At 36.2% G+C, this 24,430-nt stretch overlaps 1 protein-coding gene across 1 annotated transcript; it reads left to right on the forward strand.

Annotated features, from left to right (window-relative positions):
• The first annotated feature begins 5,083 nt into the window (after positions 1-5,083).
• On the forward strand, positions 5,084-24,430 carry ada (adenosine deaminase). Its single transcript, XM_067446134.1, has 12 exons — positions 5,084-5,140; positions 6,223-6,300; positions 11,597-11,658; positions 13,061-13,183; positions 16,022-16,165; positions 16,301-16,416; positions 17,444-17,568; positions 18,240-18,311; positions 18,610-18,711; positions 22,136-22,203; positions 23,236-23,365; positions 23,446-24,430. Exons 2-12 carry the CDS (start codon positions 6,259-6,261, stop codon positions 23,548-23,550), a joined length of 1,089 nt encoding a protein of 362 aa, XP_067302235.1. The 5' UTR covers positions 5,084-5,140; positions 6,223-6,258; the 3' UTR covers positions 23,551-24,430.

The raw sequence follows: 24,430 nt of genomic DNA on the forward strand, positions 1-24,430 counted from the left end.
TACAAAAGCTCAGACCACTGCATTTCTTTATTGCCTTTAAAGGTATATGACCATCACGTTAATAATCATAGACAGTAAAAGAAATGGACAGAGCTATCCCATTGACTTCAACGGCGGAAAGTGAGGTCAGTAAAGGAGCACTCATTTCCTGATGGCTGAGCGAACTGCGCAGGCTCAGACTGAGCTTGACGACGTAGATGTGACGTGAGCAACCTGTCAGACAGTTGTATGTCTTCTTGTAGTTGTGGAAAGTGAAATGTGAATCACGTTGTTTAAATATTTTCTCTCGTTGCTTTTGGCTCACTTACTGCTAAACTTACTTGACAGTAAAAGATTGCCTGCGAGCGTCTCCTCAGGTCTATACGGTAATTTCTCAACTGTGCGACAGAGTCGCGTTGGTTATGACGCAATCATTAGCCTATTTTTACAAAAACAGCTTCTGCGGGGCGATAGTGTAAGATACAAGGTAATGGAGCCTTTTGCATTGTCGTGTTTCTTTAGAAATAAACAATAGACAAATGTAGTCTTTAAACGTCTCTGATGTAAAGTTATTCACTGTCAAAGTGACTCAAAAATGAATGGGAGTCAATGGGATGCTAACAGCAGGTGATGGCTGGGTTAGCAATGGCAGCCCCTATGGGTGGAACGCATTCCGAGCGCTAGATTACCCCCTTGTTAATAATAGTTTCTGTTCCTCTCAATTCTGATTTCATTTCAACTCCTACGGTGGCTGATTTAGTCCAAAATTAACATGGCAATCCCCCTCTTCACATTCAACACAACTCATCGAGTGTTAAAAAGGGAAAGGCGAAGCTTGAATTTACGGGTATGTCCCTCTTTGGCGAATGTACTTTCAAGATGGAGGGGCAACATGGCGACCGGCATTCGAACCCCTCACTCATATGTATTTTCAATGGCATATTATAAACTTACGAGAATACTTTATTACTTGAAAGAAGTAAATATACATTAATGAGCACATATATTTTTGAAAGAACTAAGTGTTTTTAGCTAAGAATAAACTAAAAAAGTTACACAGTGTAGCTTTAAGAAATGTTAACATCCATTAAACCTTTCCATTGCTCAAAATGTTTATAGTGAAGAAGTATTCTTTAGATTATTAAATGTTCTTCAAATGTTTCTTTTAAGAAATGCTCAGTGAAAGGTTCTTTGGAGAAGCAAAAATGGTTCTTTATTCTTGTGAAAAAAACCTTTTGGAACCTTTATAAAAGAGTCCTACACATCATTTACATTTACATTTATGCATTTGGCAGACGCTTTTATCCAAAGCGACTTACATTGAATTCAAGGTACACATTTTTACATTATTGTCAGTTCTTGCTCTCCCTGGGAATCGAACCTATGACCTTGGCGTTGCTAGCGCCACGCTCTACTGGTTGAGCTATAGGAAAGCGTCACACTTTGCTTGAATATAAGTTGAAAACATACTGCATTTTTCATTCAGCTATACCAGTAAGAATCTATCTCCATTTAACAGTTTACCAAATCCAATGACATTACGCAAATTTCCCCCAAAAATTTGTTTGAAAAACATTCAAAAAGTGTGCATTTTTCATAGGGGCCTGATCATGGACCTGTGCTGCTAATGATTATCATGATTATTGTTATTGCAGGTCATACAAATGTATATGTCATTATTTGGAAGCGTGTTTTATCAAATTTATGAACAACATAATATACTGAAACAATCAGTAACACTTTGACAAGGTTACTGGAAACTGAAATACTGAATTCAAATATTATAAATATCCTCTTGGTCTTAATAACATTAAAATAGCAACAGCCTTGTTCCATTACTGGACTTCATGTCTTAAAATAAAGGAGAACAAATAAATACAGGACAAGGGATAGATTCACTGCAGCAGCTACTTCCTAACATGTGGCCAGCAGAGTCAATATTTTTAACGGATATTCTGTTCTTTAGCTAGAAGATCACCATGACCTCCAACCCACTGAAAGCCACTTCCCCTTTCTAACAGAAGACAAAAATGTACCTAAATGAGAGAGCATAAGAATCAGGAAATGCATGATCAAAGAATGTTCAAACCACATTTGGTTAGCATATGAATCATATTTGATGACAGTTTAGAGTGATGGCATAGGGGTGAATTCAAAAGACGTCACAGAGTCATGAACATCAAACAGTGGTGCTTTATCTTTTAGACAGGGGGCATGCAAGGAGCCACAAATTAAATGAAACCAACGTAAATAAATGGCAAATGGAAAAAAGAATGTTTTTACATCTGCTCAAAAGCTTTACATCTCTACCCATGTCTTAATAGCATAGAGCACACTGAGGGATTTATAGAAAACGTGGTGCTACCGCATTCTCAAGCACTGTTCCAGCAGACTGATGTATGACACATTTAATGGGATGTTTTTTCTGGTTGGGAAACAGGAAAAGGCTGCATGTGGCTTCACGTAGGGTTAGAGTAGTTGGATTAGGCCAAGTTAAACAAGGGTTGTTGTTAGGGAACTGCTCTAACAGCAGCAGTTTTAAAATAATTGTGTTAAAATGTAATGCTTTGGCATCCATGTTGTATGGGAATGTCTCTTATTTATCTTATTTAGTTTTTTTTGGAGTATTTATGGTGTTTTTTATTTTTTTATTTAGGAAAAACATGTGGCAAGGAAATTCTTAGCAGTGCATACAAATATGCACTGAATAAATGAGAAATTCTTAGCAACTAATCATCCCTATCTGATTTTAGGTTTGAATCACGTTATGCATATTTAGGCAGTGTGTGGTCCATCTCCACTTAAAGGGACGGTTTACCCAAAAATGAACATTTTGTCATTACTTACTTACTCACCCTCAAGCTGTTCTAAACCTGTATGGGATTCTTTCTTCTGTTAAAAACAAAATAAGATATTTTAAAGAATGTCTGTAACCAGACAGTTGATGGCACTCATTTACCCATTACATAGTAGGAAAAAATACTCTGGAAGTCATGGGGCCCACTGTCTGGTTACAGACATTATTAATAATATCTTCTTTTGTGGTTAACAGAAGAAATAAACTCATACATGTTTGTGTGGGTGAACCATTAGACAGTAAAAGTAATGGACAGAGCGATCCCATAGACTTCAACGGCGGAAAATGAAGTCAATTAAAAGCACTCACTTCCTGATGGCTGAGCGAACTGCGCAGGCTCAGACTGACGTAGATGTGACGTGAGCAACCTGTCTGACAGTTGTAGGTCTTCTAGTAGTTGTGGAAAGTGTAATCTGAATCACGCTGTTTAAAGGGGTACTTCAGCGCTGGGAAGATGAATCTGTATTTAAACTGGGTCATCAATGCAGTAGAAATGTGAAATTATTTTTGAATTTGGTGTCTTCTAGACTGAGAAAAGACAGAAAATGTATTTTTGTCCCATGGGGATGAAAGACTACAATTCCCAGAATGCTTCGCTGCCCTGTGAGGCCATTCCCAAAGCCACCAGCTGGATTACTGTGACTGAGTTAGAGAAGACACTACAATTAAAAACTGAACGTGTCTGTTCAATATAATGAGTGAGTCACCGCGCGAGTGTCACAGCACTGAGCACTAACTGCAGGAGTGATGAGAGCTGAGGTAATCGCGACTACATTCGCGGCATACATTCACACAGGAGTTCGGTCTGGCACGCGTTTCAGTTCATGCCTTTGCAAGCTTAACTTTCATAGAAATGAATTTGAGAAGTTAAAAGACTTACATTGCTCACCATAGCTCCGTTTAAATGATCCTGTCTGCAAGCTGAGCTCTCCCTGCCAGCTGAGTGTAATCTCCCATCCCCCATGCGCAGATTCAAAACATGAGGAAATAGCTCCCTCTGCTGGTTGTAGTCTTTAGCCTCTGGGCAAACATTCCTCCTATGATGCAAAAATCATCATTTTGCATCATAGGAGGAATTTTTCCAGAAATAAAATGCATAAATCTCTCGTCTCAGGGAGATATGAGGGGGGAAAGCACAATAATTTAAATATTCTCCAGGGTTTCTACTGATACAAAGCCATACGCTAATCGCTGAAGTAACCCTTTAAATGTTTGTCCCGTTGCTTTTGGCTCACTATGGGCTTCTCCCCATTCTTCTCCCTAGACTTTATCGGACTTTATGACTCCATGTTCCCCCAACTGTCTCATAGACAGTAAAAGATTGCTTAAGAGCGTCTCCTCCTGTCTATACAGTCATTTCTCAACTCTGCGACAGAGTCGCGTTGGTTATGACGCAATCGTTAGCCTATTTTTACAAAAACAGCTTCTACGGGGCGATAGTGTAAGATACAAGGTAATGGAGCCTTTTATGCAGTTTTGTGTTTCTTTATAAATAAACAATAGACAAATGTAGTCTTTAAATGCCTCAGATGTAAAGTTATTCACTGTCAAAGTGACTCAAAAATGAATGGGAGTCAATGGGATGCTAACAGCAAGTGATGGCTTGGTTAGCAATGGCCGCCCTATTGGGTGGAACGTTTTTTCAAGTGCTAGATTACCCCCTTGCGGTGAGCTGTCCCTTTAACAAAGAAATGAATGCACCTCCTCACCTATGACGCTCCCCTGACATCTAGTGGCCAACGGTGAGCCATGCAGTTTATATGTCTAACAGTATAGGCTATTTTCAGCCCCAGTTAACAAATAAGTCATTAACAACAAAATATAGATTATTCAATTAAAGAAGTATCTTGGTTCTGAATCCAAAATATCTTAAATAGTAGTCTGTTTGAGGTATTGACTAGAACTAAGTGACTTGAGTGATTAGGCGCTAGGCTATTCCATCCACACGAGGGGGCCTATATGTTTTACATTTCGGTCGACCGTGAATATATATATAGGCCTATATATATATATATATATATATATATATATATATATATATATATATATATATATATATATATATATATATAAAATAGTTTATTTTAAGTAGCTAATTCGTTATAATATATAATATATATATATATATATATATATAGAATAGTTTATTTTAAGTAGCTCGTTCACAAAAACGCCCCAGACCGGTGTTTTACGACTGGGGCTTTGCAGCTCTGTCCCTCAAGATGCACTTTTCCGCTGAGTTCAAACCCTAAAACGCATCCTAACAAGCTAATCGAAGCGGGACTTCAGTATGATGCTAGACAGGTGAGTTTGTTGATTAGGGTTCGAACTTGGAGCTAAACTTTGCAGGAAAGTGGATCTCGCGGACCAAAATTGTCGCGATCTGTTCTAAAAGGGTTAACCAAAGTAATAGGCTATTTGTCGGGCAAGTTTTATAAATATTTGTAACTTCATTTGTCCAGTTTTTTATGTTGCATTTCAATTGCAAAACTCACAATCGAGTCGTTCCGGTAGCCTATAGGCCTATGACATTTGTAACATGCCGTTCTTGTAGGCTACATGTCGGTTCATTCCAATTGTATTCACATTCTATGTGTTCAGGGTATCAGAAGTCGGACTCGGACATGCATGGGCCCTCCCGAAAGAGATGGTTCCGAACTGATGGGTGACCGATCGATTCAACAGATTTATCGGAAAGATCAAAGAACTGTTCAATCGTGAACATAGCCTATATCGTATCTTTTAGCCTACCTTATGGATTTTCGATTGGTCTTATTGTAGGCTATTTAACTTTAGATTCATTTATTAAGAATAGGCCTATTTTGGGTTAAAGAACCCATTCGCGAAACTCCCTGGTCTAGGCAGTCTTTCACGTAACTGCAACTTGTGAAACTCACCAGACTCTTGTGTCTAATATAGTGATATAAAAATGCCTACCAATGACCTGAAAGTGACTAACTAAGTCTTGTCTAGTTAATAAACAGTTTTCTTCAAGCGCAACTCGACGCAAAGAGCTTATCGCACCCGATCGCTCTCGCTTGCAGTGTGTAGACGCTTCAGTTCCAGTATCTCGCGTCACGTCTTTATCAGTGTAGGCTAGATGTGCCATTACTGTTTTAAAATCTTCTAATAGGATTCCGGTTTAATCTCTTCGCGAGGCTTGGATCAGGTGCACTTGTCAGTTTGGTTTGCTCGGTTATTGTTTTCACACTCGCTGCGCGCGTTACCGCGCGTTGTTTATTTCAAGCTGATGTAGAGGCGGGTTCATTGCTTACATTATCTGTTCATAATAAGGCGTGTTCTTTGTCCGCGAGTGTATAATAGTGACGCGCGTGGGGAAGCTGAACTTCACTGCCTTGAGCTGACAGGTTCCGTTTGTGTTCAAGTTATATCACGACAAATTTACGCTTCGAGTCAAGACAATGGCTGAAAAGAATGGAAAACCAGCATTTGACAAACCTAAGGTTAGTAGCCTACAGTGTCATTACTGTTATTACTTGTTGTGCTTGATATAGAGTACTGTTATTACTTGTTGTGCTTGATATAGAGGTATACATTTGTGGTGGAATGCTGTTAAAAAACTGCCCCATACAGTAAACACCACACATTAAAATGCCAACATTTATGTCCTGATAAATGTAAATTAAATAGCCATATCGCCTAAAGCCATCTTAATTCTGATAAAAGGGGGAGACATAATGATAATAAGGCAAGTTTATTTAGTCTATATAACACATTTCATACACAGTCAAAAGGAAACAAATACATAAGAATAAAAATGGAATGCACAATTAATACAAATAACAATAAAAGCAGAGAATAGCCCTTTCTGGATGGAAGAGTCAAAGAGTTTCAGTCAGAATGTTTGACACTTCAGCATCATTTTAATTAGCATATTATTATAGAGATTTATACAATTGATCAAATTACAATAAATAAGCTTTCTATTAATGTCTGTTAGAGGATGATATTTGGCTGATATAAATCTGGAATCTGAGGTTGCAAAAAAACCTGAACATTGAGAATATCGCCTTCAAAGTTGTCCAAATGAAGTCCTTAGCAGTGCATATTACTAATAATGATAGGCTACATTTAAGGCTACATTTAAAAAAACAATTATGGTAGTACATTTACCAAATATCTTCATTGAACATGATCTTTACTTAATATCCTAATGATTTTTGGCATAAAAGGAAAATCTATCGTTTCGACCCATATAATGTATTGTTGGCCACTGTCGTCACAAATATACCTGTACTACTTATAACTGGCTTTGTGGTCCAGCATCACATTTGTCAGGTAGTTGTGCTTTAAACAGTATCTTTGCAGACAAATCTTCCTGGAACCACCAGGGCTAACTCAACGCTCTAACCCTTTAAGGTGTTTAAAGTGTCTTTCCCCCCCCCAAGTATAAAGGAGAAAAAAACACTTATTATCATGAAATAATTGAAAAATTCATACAAATAGTTTGAGACGTATTTTAATAAGAAGAGATCTTGGTGCTTGCAGCTGATTACAGCATTAATATTCTAACAGTGATGGAACAGTGATGTGTGTTAAGCACATAATGCGATAGCCACATACAGTGACAGCGATGAAGGAGAGAACGCTCCAAGGTAATGTTCACACTTCACACAGAGCATTGTAACTGCCCTTTGGAGTTATTGCACTGACTCAGCAAGCAGAAGTCAGCCTGGGGAACTGATACCAAAAGCTTGCCGATAAGCAAATAATCTGTGGAAGTGTCAATAACCTGTGAGTCTCTTCTTTACTGTTCTTGTATCACAGTGACAATGTACAGGTGGAGGACTGACAGCTGTATCACTGAAAGTAGAATTCAAAGCCTTATTCTTAAATGATAACCATGGCACCCTTTTTTATTTTATTTTGTGATTGTGTGCTTTCCATTAAAACATTTTAATGCACATATCTAATTATTTTTATTTTTTATTTTTTTGAGAACTGCATATTAATTAGGGTTTAATCTGCACCTTTGTCAGCAGTATAGTGTGACTATACAGTATAGTGGCTCTTCACAGCTCAGTGGATTGAGGTTTACCTGCACATCTCTTACTAGCTGGCCTCCGTTACATAAACACATATTCTAAAGGCCTTAGTTGTTTAATTTGATTGTAATTTGTAATAGACCTTACAAAGAGCTGCAATCATTGTAGGTGGTAAAAAAATTACAATACACACCCTTCATACCGTAATACCTTATCAGAAATTCAACAAATTAAGTGACACTTGAATAGTTTTCTTAGAACAATGAATTATACAAACAAACACCTTAAAAACAAGACCGTATTTTTATCATAAACTGCAACATTTAAGAGTCATTTGATTTCAAAATGTGAACAGTTGCATGTAGGCCAGTCTTATAAATATTTAAATGCAATGCAGTCCATGCATATTCAACCCCACCCTCTTTCACAGTGATATTAATATTAGACCTAACTGCAGAAGTTGTTTGCCGATTCATCTAAACAGGTTGGCAACTTAAACTTGTTTGACCCATGAAGACGAGTAGGCGTTTGAAGAAAGTATTGACTTACTGCAGTCCCATTGGGCCTCGTGCTCTGTTAACCTGATCCGAGTAACTGAGCCAAATGAGTAAAGACCAATGGAGTGAAAGCTCTAGAGGTGACATCATCCTTTCTTAGTTCTGCCAAAGACACACAGTGTCTTGCAGAAATAGTTTTTTATAATCCCGAAAATGAATGGAGGGTGTAGTTTCTCTATTTTAAACATTATAGATCCTATGTCTCACTTTTGTACTGAAGAAGAATGTAAAGCATAGTTTTATTTCCTGTACCCAGTCCAGTTTGCTTTGAGATTGTTTAGATCTATCAGGTACCTCAAGTTACAAAGCATGTGTGTTTCCGTTATTCAACTGCGCTGAAGGTGTTGATATGGTTTTATATATGCTGCTTGCAGTTGCACACCACCTTTTCCTCCTGGGGTGGGGGAAGGGACTTAATTCACAGTGTGCTTTCCCGTGTCAAGCCGGTCCCCTGGAGATCAAACTGTGTAATCAGTGTCAATGTATCTGGTTCATATCATGCTCATGCGGGTCTGTTCTGTTTGAAAGTGGCCATTTATTTTATGTACAGTGAGGAAAATAAGTATTTGAACACCCTGCTATTTTGCAAGTTCTCCCACTTAGAAATCATGGGGGGGGGGGGGGGGGGGGAATAATCTAAAAACAAAATCCAGAAATCACAATATATGATTTTTAACTATTTATTTGTATGATACAGCTGCAAATATGTATTTGAACATCTGTCTATAGAATTCTGACCCTCAAAGACCTGTTAGTCTGCTTTTAAAATGTCCACCTCCACTCCATTATCCTAATTTAGATACACCTGTTTGAGGTCATTAGCTGCATAAAGACACCTGTCCACCGCATACAATCAGTAAGAATCCAACTACTAACATGGCCAAGACCAAAGAGCTATCCAAAGACACTAGAGACAAAATTGTACACCTCCACAAGGCTGAAAAGGGCTATGGGGAAATTGCCAAGCAGCTTGGTGAAAAAAGGTCCACTGTTGGAGCAATCATTAGAAAATGGAAGAAGCTAAACATGACTGTCAATCTTCCTCAGACTGTCATCTCACCTCGTGGGGTCTCAATGATCCTAAGAAAGGTGAGAAATCAGCTCAGAACTACACGGGGGGAGCTGGTCCAGACTGATCTCATGAAATGGCATGATATGACAAGCCAATTCGTATGCTCTCAAGATGCATCTTTTTTTAGTGTGTTTATCAACGCTTTTTCCTTCTATCCCCTACACACTGCCCCAAAACTTACGAATGACAAGAAACATTCTGCATTTTTACATTTTCAAAAAAACACAATTCATTATGTTTATAAATCCATTTACCTTGTGGACACACACACACACACATATTCAGACATTTTGAACACGTAACTCAAACTTTTCCCTAAACCTACCCATTTGTGTATTATAAAAAACAGGATATAACAGGCAAATACAACTGAGGGCACAATTTATTCAGAAAATACAAATATCCCAAGTGTTCAGAGGCAAAACGATTGATTTGTGTGAAGAAAATCCCCAAAAGCGATCAATAACGTTGAGTCCATCCACCAAAGATTAATAATACATTTCAAGTATTGCCGCCTGAAGAAACGTCAGTCAGCTTTGACAGCATTGGCTGTCGTGTGTCTCGTGACCAAATGCGTCATTACGTCTTATTTTTTGTGGAGGAGACACATTTTGTTTCACATTTTTCACATTCGTACTATAATGTAACTTAGTTCAAGATCACTTGTGTATTTCCATAATTTAAACTACAGTTTGACTGGACTACTACTAAAATATATCACTGCAGCCATGCGAACAGAGACAACATCAGGATGTCAGAAGAATTTGATGACAAAAAAAAGAGCTGATCATTTTTTTATCTGTTCAGTAAACTACAGGATATACTGCTGCCACTACTTAACTGCTGCTACTGACAAGGCAAACATACAAATATCATTCCCAAATACAATGTGAAAAAGTCTTCCAAAATCTTAGCAGTGATTAAACACAAAATGTTTCACAGTCATGTCATGTTTAGTTTTTATTGTCTGGTTCCGTTTCATGGTTTCCCCCAGTTTTCTTGGTTTCTGATTAGTTCTCATATGTTCCTTGTTTTAAAGCCATCTGTTTCCCCCAGTTCTTGTTCTTGTGTTAAACATTTCTGGATTTTTGTTCTCTGCACAGTAAACTCTAACATTCAAAATAATTAATCGGTTTGAGTAAAGCCAACTCAAATGAAAGTAATTAGTTCAAACAAATTAACTTTTATGAGTATTTAGAACTTTCTTTTTCTTTTGTGTTCTCAAAACTGACTATGTTTTTAGTAATATGAATTGATTCATTGGTTTGAGTTTCTTTTAATTTAGACTAATTTAAATTGAACCGAAACTGGGCTGGGAGTTCCATTTCCCAGCATGCTTTGCAACAACACTAAATGAATGCAATCTCTTTTTGTGGATTTAATTACACTGTAAAAAAATGTATGTCTCCAATTGAAATTTTTTGTGACTGATCACATCTAAAATTTTCAGTTGGCCAAATAAAATTTCTGTGAATTGATGCAATTTAATTAAAAGAAATTCAATTTGGCCAACTCAAAAATTTAGATGTGATCAGTCACTAGAAAAATTTCAATTGGGGCCTTAATTAGTATTATTTTTTTACAGTGTTCATATGCTCACAGAGTCACCGTGACACTATGAGAACAGTTGATGCCACTTGGAGGGTTTTTGCATTCTTTAGTAGGCAAGACTTAGTTTTTTCTTTATGATTTCCCTCTATCCCCCTTGCCGTTTGTTTCACAGCTGCTGGTGAAGTGGGGTCACAATTTAATTGGGTCATCTGTCAGGACAACTCCCCATGCTGTCAGTACATCTCAGCAGATAGTAGCCATTACATTCACTTCTCTCACAGCCGTCCCTGGCATCCCTGGCCTTTCTACTGAACTCATTTCACCTACTCGTGCATTCCACATTCTAGATGTACTTCACGGGAAGCATTTCACAGCTGTGCGAGAAGGAGCCTTCACTAACCATCTGAATACGACAGGCTTAAAAGTTAACCTCAACATTTTGACAAATGTGCTTCTGCTCTATGGTATCAGCAAGTGTCTATAATGCATTGTGACATTTGATACGTGGTTCAGTGGTGTGAAAAAGTCAGTCGATATACAGATGTATTTTATCGCTGATCCTTTATCTTTGCAGGTAGAGCTACACGTGCATCTTGATGGTGCTATTCAAATAAAGACCATTATAGATGTAGCAAAGTAAGTGAAATACATTCCAATTACATGCTGTGATAAATACTTTGATTTGCTCAAAGCTGTGAAAGTTAAATCCTTTGTGGCTATTTTCTCATAGCCACATATAATTTATAATATAATATAATTATAGTACTTTATAATATAATTGATATAGTTTATATTAACCATTTATAATACTAGTGTGTATTATTATTATTTATAATTATTGTTGTATTTGAAATTTGCATTTGTGTGTTATATTTCAAGCCTTCTAAAGCTGAAGGAACGATCCCAAATTTAAAGGGATAGTTCACTTTGAAATTAAATTTTGATATGTTTTAGCTTACCTCATGGGCATCCGAGATGTAGGAGTATTTGTTTCCCCAGTAGTTTCAATTTTGATCATTTTAGGTCAAACCGTTGTTGTCTGTGCCTCACATAATGCAGGTCTATGGTCACCCCCTCAAAGAGCATACACAGAGAAGTCCAAATTAAACAATCCCCCATCGTAAGTACACACTGATGGCCTAAGACACGAAAGGAGCGGTTTGTGTGAGAAAACGAACAGTATTTATATCGTTTTTACCTCTTGTACACGCGAGAGATCCACTTCCGGCACTTTCCGCGCTTGCGCAGACTAAAGCCAGAACGCACGAATGTCACAACAGGAAACACGCACACGCGCCCTCGGATCAGTCGGATGTAGTGGTGTACAAGAGGTAAAAACGATATAAATACTGTTCGTTTTCTCACACAAACCGCTGGTTTCGTGTCTTAGGCCATCAGTGTGTACTTACGATGGGGGATTGTTTAATTTGGACTTCTCTGTGTATGCTCTTTGAGGTGGTGACCATTGACCTGCATTATGTGAGGCACAGACAACAACGGTTTGACCTAAAATGATCAAAATTAAAACTACTGGGGAAACAAATACTCCTACACTTCGGATGCCCATGAGGTAAGCTAAAACATTTCAAAATGTAATTTCTTTATTTAAATTTAATTTTAATTTTTTAAGTGAACTATCCCTTTAAGTAAGTATAAACTGCTAATTTTACCTGCACTGCTGCTCTCAAATCAAATATGAACTGCAATGATTGTATAGATTTATACAATAACTTATATTTGAAGCCTGTCATCCCATGGTCACTATAAATAATGAAGGGGGCAGAACACTGGAACGCCAGGTATAGTCACATTAAATATATTTAAAATCATTTTTGGTGGGAAATAGATTCATTTTGGCAATTTTCTTGAAATATTTTCAGGCAGGAAAAACCCCTGGGATAAGCTTTAAATTAATTTTCGTAATTAATCAACAGCACCATATGTTTTTGCGCCCTAGACAAATTATGCAGTTCTGTGGTCTTTCCATCAAAACTTTCTAAGCTCTAACCAGTGTCCTCTGCTGTCTTCTGTGTCTCAGGCGGCGGGGAATCCCTCTACCTGTGAGCGATGAGAATGAAATGAGAGTCCTGTGCAAAGTTCATAAGCCGGCCACACTCACGGAATTCCTTGGCAAGTTCAATCACTACATGCATGTCATTGCGTAAGTAGTTGTGCCGAGAAAATATCTGACTCTAAATAAATTGTGTTGTGAATTTGCTTGAAGACCTTTAATGGAATGAAAGCCTCATTATTAAAACTGTATGGAGAGCAGGAACATAAAAAAAAAAAATTCTCAATGATTTTATGAAAATAATTTTTTTTAATGAAAATATTTTTTTCGGAAGATTTAGCGCCAACAACAGTTATATTTCGGTAATTGTGTGTGTGATCATTAAAAAGCCTAGACTGAGTAGATTTTACAGTTCGGTTTCTGTAAATTGATTTCATAGTATATTATATTACTCTCTTTAGATCTGGAAATATTTGGTTCGTCATGTATCAAATGATTTAAGGGCATCATTATACTGTTGAGTCCTTCACTACAGAGGAGTAAATAATGAATTCCATGGATGTTAACTCAATTACTGACACATATCTGAAGCATCGCTTAAGTGATTCATAAGTGAGTGAGTGAGCCTGGTGGTGCATACACCCTCAAGGGCATAGTATCCTTTCTGATGTCCAGCATCCATCTTTACATGCAGCTCATGTCACACCTTCACCACGTGTCACTATAGCAACGGACATATAACCTCTGCATAGGCTTTTCTGTTGTCCTGGCACACAATTCTCTCAAGAGTCAGATAATGTGCCATTTTCTACTTGTTTCTACTCGATTCGTGAACATGATAGATAAATGCATGAAAAGTAGTGCTGCCGGCAGCTGACAAGCTTCATTGAAAAGGAACCTCTAGTCCCAGGAAACTTTAAAAGGGCCTTGTTTACAGTATGCGCCTCCCCCACAACAACATGGGGAACTCACTGGCTGTTTTTGGCACTCACTAGTCTCTTTATTGTATGGTGTTTTAAACAGACTCAATGCATGTCATGTGGTGCAAACTGGATACGTACTTTTAATCGTAATGTGACCCAGAAAGGGAAGTTTAAAAAAAATAACCGTGCCATTACGCTGATACTTTTTTTTTATTTTATCATAGTGTAAGTGTCATTGAGTTGTAAAATGATTATGGCCATTGCTATCTTGCAGTTGTTCTTGGAACAAGTGAACATTGGAACCTGGTTATGCAGTTATGAAGGGTTTTGTTTTATGACTGTGTAAATTAAACATTTCACACATTTAGTTCATTCAGTCAATTCAGCCTTTTCTAATATATCATCTCTTCAAAGCATGTTATCTTTGTTCCTTAGAGAAATATATATTTTTTTAAATTACATAACGATATAACTGAGTTATAGCTAGAGCAGTTATTCTTCATTATACTATACATGTATACTTCATTTATTATTTTCACTTCTCACTTTGCTTCACTCTCTTTTTTTTTGAATCACGGACTCAAATTCAACAAATGAATCACGGAAAAGTTCTGCAGCTGTATTTCAGTGCTGTTTATTAGGCAGCAAAGAGCAAGTCAGCTGTAACACACTTAACTGTGACAGTTAAACCATTCAGTCAAATTACACATTCACAATACTGAGCTCATAAGCAGAAGAACCAGATAAAACATGTATGTATGTGTTTTTCCATCCAATGACCTCATTACCTTTACATTTAGCTTATGCTCTTATTAAAAGCAACATACAAATGAGGATACCAAAACAAGCTATTCTAAGGAAGCAGTAACGAGAAGTGTTGCAATACAACATTTCTCCGAAACATACAAGCAAAGAAGATTATCTGTGAAATATAAATATATATGTATAACTATATATGTACAGTGAGGAAAATAAGTATTTGAACACCCTGCTATTTTGCAAGTTCTCCCACTTAGAAATCATGGAGGGGTCTGAAATTGTCAATTGTCAATTTCAGACCCCTCCATGATTTTCAAGTGGGAGAACTTGCAAAATAGCAGGGTGTTCAAATACTTATTTTCCTCACTGTAGTTGTAACACACATGGTTTAAAACGTTCCACACATGCCAGCATGATGAAACTGACTGTATTTACTAGTTGCCATATCAGTACTATAAAGATGTTTATTTTTTTACTAAAATTAAAACATATATATTTGAAAGATATCACTCAACATTTATTAAAGCATAGCAAAAGTAATTTTCTTACTTGCGTAAATTTTTCATTGCTGTTTTCTGTGTTTTTTTAAATGAGATAAATCTGATATTATTTTAATATTATATTTGTAATTTAACAGTTGAGATAGTTCTTTAATGCGGATCTATCAGCAGAAGACACGATTCACGGTTTAATTCCTAGTTATGCTGGTGGGGTGTGTTGTAACACTGCGTTATAATGAGCCCTATTAGAACTACTTTATTATATTCTATAATGTTATTAATTCTATTGAGAAACCATGAGAAAGAGGCCAATAATGACAGAGTCAATGTTCAGAAATTATTTACTTATTATGTTTTTGAATTATGATGTACGTATAGCTGTGTTTTTTGCGGTGTGTCTGTTGTCAAACTCAAAAGTTTATTTTTACTTATAAAAAAAAAGCCATTGTTTTATTTGAACAAGTTATTAATTGTATTTTATTGACAAAATATTTTAGATTGTATCGGAAAATATTTTAAGCTGCCCTATGGTTGTTACCTTGTGTCGATCACATTACAACATGCTAAATAAACTATGGATAAATCGAGAAAAAAGTATAAACTGTATTAAAGAAACAACCACGTAATTGTGGTAGACGTGTAAAATTAATGTGGGGAAAAAATAAACACACACACACACACACACACACACACACACACACACACACACACACACATTAATTCATTAATTTAGTAGTAGTTTTTAACACAAGGTCTATTTGGGTATAGGGAGTGGGTTTGTGATGGTGTCTTATCTGCATCTGCAGAGGGGACAGAGAGGCCATCAAGAGGATAGCTTATGAGTTTGTAGAGACAAAGGCCAAAGAGGGAGTGATCTACGTTGAAGCCAGATACAGCCCACATCTACTGGCCAACAAGGGAGTGAGTCCTGTACCTTGGGACCAAAAACCGTATGTGTATTTGCTCTTTTATTGCATGTATTGTTTATTGTTCTTATGTTACAATACTGCTGGTTCACATTTTCTCTTGCACAATAACACTGTTCTTGGCTCTGTTCTCGGCTCTGTTCTCTCTCTTCCTCCCAGAGGAGACATCACTCCAGATGATGTGGTGGACCTGGTGAACCAGGGATTTAAGGAGGGAGAGAAGGCCTTCAACACCAAAGCCAGGTCCATTCTGTGCTGCATGCGTCACATGCCAAGTAATGCACTCTCATCTCTCCCTCACCCAACCCCACCCAGTGTGCTGTGTGTTTAAGAGGACAAGCCTTTCTGTCATCCTTCATTAAAAGCCCAATAATCCACAGTCGCTCTCTGTCATGACCAATGGTGTTTAATCATCACACCACTGGCAGAACTTTCCACCAGCAGATTAGCTCTGAATTTTTTTTGTCCATATCTTAAATTCAGACAGAATAAGCTGCTTGGAAATGCTATAGAGAATTTGGAAGCCTTGGTGATTCATGTGTTATGTGTTTTCTAAATTCAAGTAGCCTAACCCTTGATACCGAATTGTCAGGTACAATATCATTCAAATGTTTGGGGTTGGAAGGATCTTTTAATGTTTAATGTCTCTTTTGCTCACCATAGCTGCGTGTATTTGATCAAAACGACATTAAAACGGTGATATTGTGAAACATTTTTACAATTTAAAATAAATGTTTTCTATTGAAATATATTTAAAAATATGTTTTTTCCCCTGTGGTAGCAATTCTAAATTTCAGTGTCACAAATCACTCTAAAGCCCCAATCCCACCAAGGATGATAACTGATGATAAAAATCATTGCTAAAAATTTTCTAAATATTAAAGTTCACACCAAAACAGAACAGAGAAACTATACCATCAATTCTGATTGAAGAGCTTTAGCATTTGAAGGCAACAGATGACAAAAGCGGCGCACGTGTATAATAAACCGAGCAATATTGTCTGCTGGTGTGAATGCTAATACAGATAATTATAGTTATTTCTGTAGTTATTGCTCTTGGCATGAAAGGTCCTTAATATGCTGACTTGGAGCTTAAGAAATTATCTACCTATCCATCCATCCATCCATCCATCCATCCATCCATCCAAAATTTAAGTGAATACTATAAATCAATAATATATTAAATCATATTATAGATTTCTAGTAGTAATCATATCATATATTTAAAACCATAACATAATAACAAATATATATGCACCCAAATCAAGGACTTTTACAATCTATTGCTTATTGTCTCTGTAGATTGGTCAATGGAGGTGGTCGAGCTGTGTAAGAAGTATAGTAAAGACGGAGTTGTGGCGATAGACCTAGCAGGAGATGAATCCATGAATTGTGAGGCGTGCCCAGGACACAGGAGAGCATTTGAGGTAAGAACACAAGCATACTTCATATAAGCTGCATTTGCAAACTGTTTCCAGCATGGAAAACCATGTCACTGCTGCCTTTTTCTCAGTAGATTATCTAAAGGAAGTACAACTCATCTTTATTAGGCCTGTTATACAACTGCCTGCAAAAGATTTGCTGAATTCGAAAGGACATAGATGATAATCATATGTCTTATCAACAAATAGTTTATTTATGTCTTATGTCTTAGATATATATGTCTTATATATGTCTTACAACAAATATCAAATGTCTTATCAACAAATAGATGATAATCATATGTCTTATCAACAAATAGTTTTGTCAAGGTCTTCTTTTCCTAATACTTTGAGGACTTTAATGATGTCTAACATCATTGTAAAACTATTTGACTAGTTGATATATTTAAAACTTGGAAGAGATTTAACTGCACTTTGTTGATTTGGAAACTCTTATATAATCCATCATTTATACAACAGAACAGACATCTGTTTTTACCATTAGCGTGCTAAGAGCTAGAGCTGAGATGTTCAGGAAAAAACACATGGTTTTTTTCTTGTCACCACACAATCTAAACTGAAGAATAAAAACAGTGTATTACATGCTGTTTTCCCCCCATCTACAGAAAAACAGGCAGCGTTCTAACTGCGAGTTGACAGAGTTCTGTTTTTGACAGGAAGCAGTCAGAAGTCAGGTGCACAGAACAGTGCATGCAGGAGAAGTGGGATCTGCCGCTGTGGTGAAGGAGGTACAAATGAATTCAGCAAGATCACGCTAACCACACAAAATGTGCTTCTCACTAAAAAAAATATGTTTGTCCATCTGCTTTCTGTTGTACGGATGAGAAGTTGTGTAAAAATGCTGAGTCTGTTCTTAATTATCAGCGTTACAGTGATTCTGTGAAGAAAATCCATCTGTGAAGTACATTTCCTTTCCAAGAACTAAATCATATTGCAGAAAACACCACAACTGCTCAGCTCATTTTTCAAAATGTCACACCACAAACGACGCCTTTGTATCTCAATATATTTGCCAACCCTTTGCAGGCTGTGGAAGTTCTGAAAGCAGAACGGATTGGCCATGGATACCACACGATTGACGATCCAGCGCTGTACAAAAAACTGCTCCAAGAAAACATGCATTTTGAGGTAAGAGTAGATGACCGCTTGCTGACACTTCCAGAAATCACCTCGAGATGCACGCCCACATTAATTGACATCATTAATCTGATAAAAGTCCCATTATTGTGCATGACTTTACAATGTGTCATATAGATCTGCATGTTACACTGGACTCCAGTCTTGGTCAAAGGGCTCATATACAATAATCAATGACAAAGCTTTTCTCATAACTAATTTCACTATAAGAAAAGAAAAAAAAATTCCGCAAGGATGCCTTAAATTGATTAAAAGTGACAATAAAAATAAAATAAAAAGATTTTTAAAAAATGCTGTTCTTTTGAATATTCTATATATCAAAGAATCGTAAACAGACAAAGGCAGAGAGCTGAAACATTAGCACTGTTTTTATCTCCTGCTTGAACCCAATAACCATGTTTAGAGGGCAGAACTTGCATTGTCATCTGAGGACACACACGTAGCTGGGAGAGTGAGAGCTTTGACCAAAGAAGCCTAAAGAAAAATGTATGATGTTTTCCACAAAATATAACTCACCACCCAGCTAGTGGGACGCTTAGCACTTTTTTTATTAGGGTACAATGGGGCTATATATGGAAGCCCATTTCCGCCACACACACACACAAAAAAAAAAAAACAGTAATTGGGACCTGTTTTTCTCAGAATTCGGACTTATTTTCTCACAAATGCAAGTTATAATGTCAGATTTCTGAGATATAAACTTGCATTTGCGTGATATAAAGTCACAATTCTGACTTTATTTCTCAGTCAGAATTGTGACTTTATATCACGCAATTGCGAGTTTATTTTCCTCTCCTTTGATTTTATTTTCCTCTAAACCATTAGATGGCACAAAAACTTGCCTCAGCACTTTCCAAAACATCTGCTTTTCAAGATCCACATGGAAATTTGTCTGATCTTTGACATGATCACTGGCAGCAGCAAAGATGATTCTGCACTCATTTGATCTAATATTTGAGGTTTTAAAATGTTTTGTAGATTTAAGTAGCAAATTGCTAAAAGGATTGAATATATATATTTTGAAACAAAGGTCTTATTAATGTTTGTCAGTTTTGTTTAAGGTAATTAAAGCAACAGGTTTGCAATAACAGAAGAATATGTAAAAGTATGGTATTTGGGATAAAAGGAACCATATTTAATACGATGATAAACAGCTGGCTGATTTTAACGTGTTGATATGACATGGTTAGATTCAGATGGTAAGTTTCATATATTATGTTGGGTCTTCACCTTAGAGATAATCGCCATATTTATAATGAAACCATCCTATTTAATGTGATGATATATAGTATAATATAATAAAATATAATTTATTGTTGCTACTGTAAATCTATATTAAATTATTATGGGATCTCCTTCAATGTTGTCAGAATCTTTATTTATTTTTTATGATTTTATTTATGTATTTTTCATATATATTTCTATTTAACATAATAACAGCACACCCATTTATTCATCAAAAATAAATAATTTCATTCATCAAAATAATCAAATAGTTCAAACTTTGCTAAAGTGATTGTTTTGAACAAGGATCATCTTATACATGATTAAAAACATTTTTTTAGTGAAAGTATTTGTATCAATACTGTATGCCTTTGGCCCCATGCTGGTGAGCCTTTTACCCCATGCCTGGACATATATTTTTCTATATATCATACATTATAGCAGTAGTGAAAAGCACATTTTTCTCAAGGTGTGACTTTAGCCCCATTTGTAACCTACCTTTTTTTTCGTATCACATCTTTTAGTACTCATAAATTAAGTATCACTCAAAAGCTTACAAACTTAAAAATCATACTGTGAAAACTGAAAACCATTTTGAAATTGGACATTCCGTTACCATTAAAATCTTGAGCAGCTTCTTATCTAGTGGGCGGTGTCAGGCTTTATATTACAACATTTATTTGAGCTACTAGCCTACTTTAACCAACAACACCTTTTCTAAACTTGACGAAACACATATCGTCCAAAACGTCTGAGTCTCAGGGTTTCATATATGGCAACTATTGTGCGATAGAATTGATATTTAGCCAGAAATGTATTAATTTATTACAGGAGAATGCATACAACAACAAAAATCAATGGAATGTGGGTGACACCTGGTGGTTATTGTTGGTACAGCGCATAAACAGGAACTTCAATATTTGTGATGTCAACTTTTGGATTTGGTTCACAACTTGGCTTAGATTTTATAGTAATACCAATTTTTATAAAATAAAAAATGTTTAATAGTACATTTAATTTAAAGTAAATGTAAACTTGCTTAACTTTTTCATACTTTCTTTTAGTGCTTTCACTTAATCAATAATAACAATTTTTTTTTTTTAAAGTCTATATTCCAAAGCATTCTTGAATTACAAAAGTTTAAGTTTGGGTAGTTAATTTTCACGTCTATTCTCAAAAAGAAGGGTGACAGTTGTGTGGTTAAGCAGCACTTTTTTTTCTTCCAACAATAATAATGACGAGAAATGTTTCCTGAGCATAAAATCCTCATATTAAAATGAATTCTCAAGGATCATGTGACACCGATGACTGGACTAATGATGCTGAAAATTCTGCTTTGCCATAACAGGAATAAATTGTTAAATTTTAATATTTTATAATATTTTTTTTACTGTACTTTTGATCAGATAAATGCAGACTTGGTGAGCATAGGAGACTATCAAAAACTGTTTAAAAAAATCTTACCAAATGAATTAAAACAGTAACATTTACACATCTTTTATCAGCCTTGAAAAGACATAGACATCAAACTGCTCTTTTAAATTCTTTCAAATAAATAATCTAAAATTGCATTAATTATTCTTGAACTGACCAAAGTATTTAAAGGGAGAAGGTTACATTAAAAAAAACAACATAAATTAGAACGTAAATCCACTATATGTATAGAACTGTTCAATAGTATATATGGTATTAAATGAGCATTACACTGTAAACAAATTATATGTTCAATAAGTTATGACAACATGTTTTTACATTGTTTTAACTCATCAAAATAAGTTAAGGAATGTTAAACTTGTTATTATTAGTTATATAAAATGTAACTGGTTTTTTAAAGTCAGTTTAACATAATTCAAGTTAAAATAACTTAAACATCCAAGTCGATTATACTGCAAAAGTTCAAAATTTGCCCTTTTTTTCCCTTTTCTTTTTACAGTGTGTGATGTTTGTTAATTTTGAAAAATATTCGACACAGAAAAGTTGCATTGATGAGGGATATCCTGAAACGTGAACTCATACTGCCCTCTGGTGGACAGTTTAATAAACATCTGTGTTTATACATGTCACTGTACAGTCTCTCAATGTACTAATATTTATATTTTTACCAGAGTATTTATGAGATGTTTAAAGGAGGTTAACAACATACACAACATGACTGTGATCTTGGTGGTGCTTGTGTGACTTCTTGTTTTAGATGTGCCCCGTCTCTAGCAGACTGACAGGAGCCTGTGACCCAGACTTCACTAAACATCCTCTCATCAAGTGAGAACACGTCCATTTACTTTGCCGTTTCATTTCTCAATGCACATTCCTGGTTTTATTGTGAACGAATCATTGGTGAATGTTATTCAACTTTTTTATTATTAGTTAGTTAGGCCATTTGGGATATTAGATGTCAACAAATAGCCAACCAGCTATTTTAGCACTGTTTTAACAACCACCTATTCGTTATGACTTCAGTTTTTGTTGTGAATAGGCCAATTCACACATTTTCAAGTTGAAAAAAAACGGTCATGTTCACACTGCCCCAACAGACACCAACAAAAACGCTGACTGAACATGTTTAGTCGGGTGAAAACATACCCCGTGACATGTTTGCTGCCGTTTGTCTGCGTTGTGTGAACGGGCCAAATCCACTTTTTTCATGTAATCCATTCCCACAAGATAAAATAAAGTAGGCCTACCGCTGTATTTTTCATAATTGACTACCATGTAAATTGGGCAATTCCTGTTTGGGCTTTTCACACTGTGCTTAACCACGAGTTATCTTTGTATTAAGCCCTGCTTTTAACTCAGGGTAAAGGATTGTTTCACACTTGTAATTTAGGGTGTGTTCACACTTGGCAGCTTTCCACGGTTTATTTGAACAGTTCAGTGTGAACGCTGCAATCCGAAACTTACTGCGTGCCAAACAAGTGGACGGAGACCCTAAAAAGATAAACTCTGCTGCGCTTCAAACGAAATATGAACGTACATACAACGTGATAATTATCCCCTCAAACACTGAAATGACATTTCTGTGGCTGCCCTAGGCAAGAATATGAGCCACATGAATGGCTGTCTGTAGCTAAGGGTCTAGTGGTAACATTATAGCACTGACAGGGTTTCATAAACTCTCTTCTAAATTACAAGTGTGAAACGTTCCTTTGCCTGGGGTTAAAAGCAGGGTTTAGAACGACAATAACCCAGGGTTAAGCGCCGAGTGAAAAACAATAATATAACCCAGACGGGGTTTAGAATGACCCAGGTTTATCAAGTTCGAGTGTGAATGGAAAGCGATGTTGTGTGTTTCAGATTCAAAAAGGACAAGGCTAACTTCTCCTTAAACACAGATGATCCTACCATCTTTGACTCTACTTTGAACTCAGACTACCATGTGGTGCAGAAATACATGGACTTCACTGAAGAAGATTTCAAGAAACTGGTGAGAATTTGACAGACTCTCTAATGGAGTCCAAGAGGCCCATATCATGGTGAAAATGATTTTAATTTTTCTTCCCACAGAATATAAACGCAGCTAAGTCCTGCTTCCTTCCTGAGAATGAGAAAACTGAGCTTCTTAAGCAACTCTATGAGGCCTTTGGCATGCAGGAAAGCACCAGCTTTTGAGCGCAGCGAACAGAGCCTTTCAGGGCATTTGCCTTTTCACCAGTGAATGTTGGTCCTGATTCCTTGAAACCTGGAGAACTCGCACGTATTTCTCAATTTAATTTACACACAAAAAAGTTTTTTTATAGACCATAAATACAACCGTCCATCAAAGATTTAACTTTAGACGTGCCATTCATAAAAATAATTGTTACATATGCAACTTACTGGATACTGGTTGACCAAATCCTTTTCATCTACACTAACATTTTCCCCCATGTGTTGTAATATCTGTAGCCTAAACATAAACATCTTAGTCTTATTTTACATTTACTCAAGTTTAAACCACTATACTTTATGCTGTTCTCCGTATACGCACAGAACATGACCATAAATTAAAAAATGTTAAGCTGTATAACCATGTATGAAAGGTGCTATGTGAATACAATTAATGTAGTACCTCAGCTGCATTTTACAATGGAAATAAAGTACAACTCCAAAACATTAAACCAGAACATCATCTTATATATGGTGCTTATCTGATTTATATTGTATAGCCTTTGTATTAAACAAAATTTTGGGTAACAGTTTAAAATGACTATTAATATTATAGTTATTAATAGATATATGTTACCAGGTTTGATGATGAAATGCTGTGCAAAACCCCCTTTTTTTTGTAAATGTTGTCATTGCTTTGTTCTAACACCAGAGGGCATTTACCAAGAGAAGATACATAGAACTCAGGTTTGGAGTTTATCAGCTAAGTTAAAAATTATTTTGTCTATTTTTAAATATTCTGTTGTATAATGTGAACTGAATAGGAACACATTAGGACTGTAATACTGAGGGAAGGAAGGGACTGAGAGCTGTCACCATATAATCAATACAAATCATTTTGCAT

This window comes from Pseudorasbora parva, chromosome 6 (assembly GCF_024679245.1).
Source record: "Pseudorasbora parva isolate DD20220531a chromosome 6, ASM2467924v1, whole genome shotgun sequence".
In the NCBI taxonomy this organism is placed as follows: Eukaryota; Metazoa; Chordata; class Actinopteri; order Cypriniformes; family Gobionidae; genus Pseudorasbora; species Pseudorasbora parva.

Bases quoted from the DNA above. Each gene is read 5' to 3' on its own strand.
- ada (XM_067446134.1), top strand. From the start codon at position 6,259: ATGGCTGAAAAGAATGGAAAACCAGCATTTGACAAACCTAAG. The intron at 16,166-16,300 runs GTATGTGTATTT...TCTTCCTCCCAG, and splicing joins GTACCTTGGGACCAAAAACC to AGGAGACATCACTCCAGATG. The intron at 17,569-18,239 runs GTAAGAACACAA...TGTTTTTGACAG, and splicing joins GACACAGGAGAGCATTTGAG to GAAGCAGTCAGAAGTCAGGT.